The sequence below is a fragment of the Otolemur garnettii genome, unplaced genomic scaffold (genome assembly GCF_000181295.1).
Source record: "Otolemur garnettii isolate 467f Iridium unplaced genomic scaffold, OtoGar3 scaffold00047, whole genome shotgun sequence".
NCBI lineage: Eukaryota > Metazoa > Chordata > Mammalia > Primates > Galagidae > Otolemur > Otolemur garnettii.
Window position 1 is genome coordinate 1,668,182 of NW_003852442.1, and position 7,216 is coordinate 1,675,397.

Below are 7,216 nucleotides of genomic sequence, written 5' to 3' on the forward strand. Positions count from 1 at the left end.
TGAGCTATGGGGTGGACCTCGAACTCAGGAAGGGGCAGGGCCAGAGGGGCATGTTTAGAAGGTACGTAAAAGGGGAGGGGCACATGTCCCATGTGAACGGGATGACTGACACCCACATCTATGTGAAGGCCATGTCTCATGAGATTGATGGCACACATGTGGAAACCGGGCCCAAAGTTTCTCTAATTTCTGATTTTCAGAAAACCTGGAAACAGAATTTTGTTTTTACTTTAGAAATTTGAACTCTAAATATTTTGATATACCAACTAATGAAAGTTATAAAACACTGTGGGCAAACCAAAGAGCAGGTGCATGGACTATGGTCCCTGGGTGACCTCTTTGTGACACACGACCCAGAAGATGGGAGGGACTTCACAGAGAGAGTCTATAGCATAAGAACAGAGGCTGAGCAAGAGAGAGGCTCGCAGGGACACAGTGACACAAGGACAGCCTCATCTTTCCTCCTCCCCTACTGCTTTTCCCTTCTAGCAGAAAGGCAGGGGCCATAGCAGCATCAGAACCACCAGTGCCTGAAGGATAAAGGGTTAGCGAGGAAACAGAGACCTGGGGCCAGATGAAGGCAAACAGTGCCAGGTGATTTGTCCCTGAAGAGAGTGTTTTCTTGGGTCACACGATGCCCCATTTCCCTGTGCAGACTTCCCCTGCCCAACCACATATAAACACCACATTTCTGCCTTTCATAATATAAAGCGCCATTGACTGAAGCCCCACGTCTTCCCTTGTGTGAAATCCACACTCCGTTCTCATGAAAAAGAAAATGCATTCCTTTCAGCTCACCTCCCGGTCCAGAAGCGCAGGTGACACCACGGTGACAATGTCTCCTTTCTCAGGATCGATGTAGAACATGTTGGGAGATGGCTTGTCAGGCGTCTGCTGACGGATATTGTAGCGCAGGAGGGCATTATCCGTGGCCGGGTCATCCGCGTCGAAGGCTGTCATCCGCATCACCATGGTCCCTACGGGGGCAGGACAGAGGGCAGGGAGTGGTTACTGTGGGGGCAGTGAGGGTCAGAGACTTGTCCCCACCCACCCTGTAGCAATGGAGGGACCTGTCAATCCCTTTGCAAATGAAAAAGCAAAATACTGAGCTTTGCTGTGTGTGAGCTTTCCCTCCCCTGCCACCACATGAAAAGACCCAAAATAAAAGAAAAATATCTTTGCTGCCCAGCAGAGTGACCTCTTAATTTTTTCTGCTGCCGCCGCGCTGTTTATTTTCCCTGGCTGTCATTCCATGGTGGATGTGGCTCTGTGGCTCTGGCCTTCATTTTAAAAGTTCTTATGGAATGCCTCCCACGTGGGCCTGGGAGCGGTGTTGGGGAAACAGAGGTGTAAAAGGTGTATCTCTTGGTCTGCGGGAGTTCAGAGATCACAGGACAGAGGAGGCCAGAAAGAGGGAGAAATAATGAAACGTGTCAGGTGTGCTGAGAGCGGACATGAAGGCGCACAGGAGAACAAGCTCACCTGGCCTGAGGTGCAGAGACAGGTTTTGATGAGGACACCTCAGGGCCAGTACAGTGAACACAGGGAGAAGGGACCTCAAAGGGAAAGGATCTTCTGGCTACAGGAAAACGGGACCAAATGTTATCTCAGCACTTTCTGTGCAGTGGCCCTGTTATTTTAGGGACTTCAGACATAAAGACGAGGGTGGGGCTTTCCCCTCAGACAAGCAGGACCTAGTTCTGTAACAAGCATCTGGGCTATTTGATTGTGTCAAGGATGGATAAGAGTGTCAGATAATGGGTCTCACACGCAGCTCGTACTAAGGAGAATGGGGATAGCCGCTGCGGAGGACAATTAGACAGCAGATAGTAAAAGCAAGGCATCCACCTTCTCAGTATCTGCTCTCAAGAAACACTTGTGCATGTTAGTCAGGGGTTTGTGTAAGGAAGTTGACAGCAGGAGGACCCCTCATGGTGAAAAGTTTGGAAGCAACCTAGCTGTCCAACAACAGGGAGATTGCTAAAATGATAGTATCCCCACACTTGAAATATTTTACAACCATTTACAAAAGGTTGCAGATCTAATGTGCTCTAACATGGAAAACTCTCCAAAATATATGATTATTATTTTCATGCTAATTGTATCTTTTTTTAGATTTTTATTTTTACTTTTTATTTTTTTGAGACAGTCTCACTTTGTTGCCCTCGATAGAGTACTGTGGTGTCACAGCTCTCAGCAACCTCAAACCCTTGGGCTCAAGTGATCCTCTTGCCTCAGCCTCCCAAGCAGCTGGGACTATAGGTGCCCACCACAACACCCAGCTGTTTTTAGAGATGGGGTCTCACTCTTGCTGAGGCTGGTCTTAAACTTCTGAGCTTAAGCAAGACAGGTGGCTGTCTTGGCCTCCTAGAGTGCTAGGATTATAGGCATGAGCCACTATACCTGGCCTACCTAAGATATATTATTAAGCAAAAAAAAAAAAAAAAAAGTCAGATTCCATTTTTGTAGCCTTGCCTGCAGGCAGAAAATTCCACAATACTTTGTATGTTTTTGTATTTTGCAGTTTATATTCATAAATGCAGAGAACAAGGTCTGTAAAGGTGAACTTCACTCTGGAGATGGTGGTTAAATCTCAAGAAGGAGGGAATTGGGATTTGGGAAGGTCATCAGGGAACACTTTTAGCCTTCCTGTAATGTTTTGGTTATTTTTACAAGGTGAATGTATTGCTTTTGCTCTTAAAATCTAATTTAAAAAGAACATAATTATAAATACCAATAAAAGCACGGTTTAGAGCAAAGTCAGGTAAATTTCCCTGCTCATCCTGACAATTGACAATAGCAATCGCTGTCATAATTTGGCTTAGGGCAACCTACCTAACCATAATTTTTCATCACAGTTTGAGCTTCTATGAATAGCATCTTCTGAACCTTCAAAGTGTGACTTAATTGACAAAAAACCCGAAGCACTAGACCTGCAGTTTCTAACAGGAGCATTTGTATGCAGAAAATGTTGTGGCCTAAAGGAAAAAGAATCATCTAGTCCTTCCCCCATCCCAGCATTCCTGTCCCTTACACAATAGCGCTTCTCCAGTCCTCAAAGTCAGGTCCTGTCTTCTCACAACTGGAATCAGATGATCAGCCACTGGGCCTGACTGATCAGGTAGGCAAGGGGAACATGGCCACCCTACAGATTGGATCCATTCGTTAACTGATCTCAGTTAATTTTACAAATGTTGTATTGAACTAGATGCTTTAAAGACCAATTTCTATCCACCTAGTTTCTTTGCCCTATTAAGTTGTCACAAGGCAAGTGTCAGGGGCCAGGACAAGAATAGAAACAACATTCTTGGCCCCTCCAGTCCTCCTTGCCTTTGGAAGAGAGCTGTGAATAATATGGCTCTGTTTCCCCTGGAGCCAGACTATGGAAGCTGGTTCTCAACCTATACATGTCCAGGAAGCCACTCACAAGTCCATGGGAGTTGGTGTGAAACAACAGACAAACCTGAGGATCTCAGTGAGACACCAAAGGTGGATTTCAGGCTGGGATCTCACCCAGGGACGTGCCACAGTGAGATCTGTGTGGCCGAAGGAACAGAAGGAGGCCCTAACCCCATTAATTCCACACCAAACAGTCACAGGTTCAGTACACTTGACCCAGTGCCTTATATCTAGCTGGTGTCTAATGCATGCCTGACTGATTGGATCTGTGCCCTGTTTAATCTGCCTTTAATTGAAGTCACGGAGAGGATAACAATGAAGTCATCATGGCTTGCAGCTGACATGTGCATTAGAATGATTAGACAGAGAGAAAAGATCACCCAGGCTGACGGACCTTCAGTTCCCACCAAAAAATTGTTGAGAATATCTTCGTGTTTACAAATTTGATAACATGATATAATAAAAGGTTATCCTAGACTATTCCCAAGGTTACACAGATTTTTTTTTAAATTTTAATGAATTGTTATAGGGAACAATTGAACTTGGCCTTGAGCTCTGCCTTTGTCTTAACCCAGACATGCATGCATAACTGAATTTCCTTCTGTGTGAGTCCCACCCCATGGAGACTGCAAAGTGCCTATGCAAATAGGGTTGCAGCACTGAGGAAAATGACTTGGGGGCAACACAAGATTCAACAGATTCAAGTCTTTACTAACTGTGAGCATGGGCACAGTAGTCAACTCCCCTTGAGCCTCAATTTCCCTATTTCCAGCATGAGAATATTCAGAGAAGGATACCTTCTGTTGTCACACCCTGCCCTGGGCTCTGAGCCAATCATGGCAGTGCCTACAATGGCCTCAGACACAGGAGCTTAGAGTTAAGTCATCCAAACACTCTGGAACCTGGTGGGGCAGGATGAGTCCAGGTGCCCCTCGTCATTGAGATGCTCTAAACCCTCTTCCCACCCCTCTCAGCAAGATTGGGTGCAGATCGGGTTTCTACTACGGAGGGCACAACTTTACAGCAACACACACACACATGCTCTAGTCTACACCACTTCTCCATGTGGTACTCCAGCCTTCCTCTGGGATCAAGGCTCTAGCCTAGTGGTTCTCAACCTTCCTACTGCCGTGGTCCTTTAATACAGTTCCTGTGGGTTGCACGACCCACAGGTTGAGAACCGCTGTTCTAGCCCAAATCTCAATCTATCTGCTGAGCCCAATATCCTGTTTATCTCTTGCCAACTCTTCCCCTGGAGGCTGGATCATGTTTTCCTTTCTTCCACATTGTGCAATGGCTGGATAAACTTTCTAATAGGAAGGGTTCTACAATGGCTGCACACACCTCCTACACAAGCATTTCCCAAATCAGATCCAAGGAACTCTGATCCTTTGGACTCAGTAGAGAAACAGTTTTGGGAAGTATGTAGCAAACTCAGCGAAGTAGGCCCCCCGCCCTAACCCCTAGGACATCTCAGTGCTTTTATTTTTATTTATCTTTTTGAGACAGAGTCTCACTCTGTCATCCTGGGTAGAGTGTCATGGCTTCATAGCTGACAGCAACCCCAAACTCTTGGGTTCCAGTGATCTCCTGCCTCAGCCTCCCAAGTAGCTGGGACTACAGGTGTCCACCACAATGCCCAGCTATTTTTGGAGACAGAGGTCTCGCTCTTGCTCAGGCTGGTCTCAAACTTCTGAGCTCAAGCATTCTACCCACCTCAGCCTCCCAGAGTGCTGGGATTACAGGCGTGAGGCACTGTGCCCGGCCTTCTCAGTGCTTTCCTTAAGCAAACACATAATGTCACTCCCAAGAGAGGACAGAACCTGCAACACTCCCCCAAGTTTTCTGTTGATGGGACCCCTTCCTTTGAAGAGCACCTTTATGTAATGGGCCATGTGGTGCTAAACTTGAGCTCCTGGAGGGCACAGACTGCTCAGTATCTGACATGCTGTGGATCTCTGATCAGTGTGCTTGGAGTTGGATTGCATTCTTGCCGTTCCTTGTAGCTTTACCTCATTCCACGGTGATCTGAGTCATCGGTGCCTTGTCTATAGAGAAGAGAGAGCCACTAGTTGGCTGGTCTTGAGATCTTTCACAACCATGCATGCTTTGCTACCACCTCTGAGTTTTTTGTTCAACGTCCCCCTAGAGGCCATTGTTGGAACTGACTTCCATGGTCATATACCACCTCCAGGCCTCAGCTCATGTGCAGCAGCTAGACACACATTTGGCTGTTCCAGCTGCCTATGGGGAGTGCCTTGCCCCTTGTCCAAGCCTACTCGCTGGACTCTAAGAACAACTGATTCATTTCCACCAGCTCAGATGGCTTTCCATCTGTCTTTGCCTCATGCTGCCCAATGGCAGAGAAAGGATAATTATATGATAGAAGTGCCCTGAGTCTTCCACACAGTACCTTTGTCTTTTCTCCTGTCACCAATATTCTACTGAGTGTCAAAATAAACCATAATCTCTGTGTCACTTTCTGAGCCAGATGAACTAACAGCAGCCCTCCAAAAATAAAATAAAATAAAATAAAATAAAAGTATTCCAGGTTGAAAGTTCCAAGTTGAGTTGAAAGCTGATTAACAAGTGTGATTGTTCCCTCTTGGTCAGATGGCTCCTTCCTCTTGTCTGCAGCTCCCTGATTAAAGAAAATGCCCAGTGTCTTGACCTTAAAAACCAGCCATTGAAGTTCTGCTTTTCTGCAACTTCAAGCTGTCAAGCCTCCGAGTGCATAGCCGACAGTAAGGTGCTGTGTTCTTCCAGCCTCAAGGACGCTCAGAAAGACAGTGACAAAATTAATCTGTTCTTAAAATTTCTTTGACTTCATCCCTAAATATTTCCTTTCTCTGATCAAAAAGTGTCAGATGTTTACAGTTCCGAGAGGGAAGATGTGGAGAGACAATAACTAGGGCCCCACCTGAGAAGGTGCCCTGCCAAAGTGCAAGCTGGGACCTGGGGGTGGGTCGGGTGGGTACAGCCTCCAGGCTGGGTTTCCAGGAGACTGGGGAGAGGGTCATCTGTCTGAGCCAGATCATTCTTGGACAGACAAAGAAATCTCCTTTTCCAAAGAGGGAAGTAAAAGGATAATGGCAAGATGTTTATAGCGAATGTGCCTTAAAAAAAAAAAAAGTTGTAATCTATCATCAGAGTACTCATTAACACTTATTTCATGTCTTTGGGGGGAAAACCAGCTCTACTAATAGTTAAAGTCAAATGTTGAAAACTGGTAAGCCTCATTCCAAAGGCTACCATAGCCTGTTTATTTCTTTTTTTTTTTTTTTGCCTTCCTAGTCTTACCCATTGATTTTCTATTATTTGGATTTGAACTTGTATCTCACATACAAACATTTTGATAATTTATTATTATTTTTATTATTATTAAATGATAGCTGTATACATTAATGCAAACATGGGGTACAGTATAGTGTTTTCATATACAATTTGAAATATTTTCATCAAACTGGTTAGCATAGACTTTGTGTCATTTACTTAGTTATTGTGTTAAAACATTTATACTCTAATTCTAGAAAAGTTCACTTGTACCCTTGTTAGACAGACCATATAGGTGATCTTTCCAGTCACCCTCCCACCACACATCCGCCCTTCTCCCCTCCCCTCCCTCACCCCTTCCCCTTTTTCTTAGGCTAGAATTAGGTTGTAGCTTTCATTTGAGATCTATAAATTAGTTTCAGAATAGGCTGTGTACATTGGATACTTTTTCTTCCATTCTTGAAATACTTTGCTAAGAAGAACATTTTCCAGTTCCATCCATGTAAACATGAAGGAGGTAAAGTCTCCATCTTTCTTTAGGGCT

General features: G+C 45.1%; 1 protein-coding gene across 4 annotated transcripts in view; it reads right to left on the bottom strand.

The window, feature by feature from the left end:
• CDH13 (cadherin 13) overlaps nucleotides 1-7,216 on the bottom strand; it is a 964,648-nt gene that overhangs the window by 228,072 nt on the left and 729,360 nt on the right. For all 4 annotated transcript variants that reach the window (XM_012806161.1, XM_003791299.2, XM_003791298.2 and 1 more), the window contains one exon: nucleotides 799-977. In XM_012806161.1, coding sequence (XP_012661615.1) covers nucleotides 799-977 — 179 coding nt within the window. The remainder of the gene's footprint in view (nucleotides 1-798; nucleotides 978-7,216) is intronic.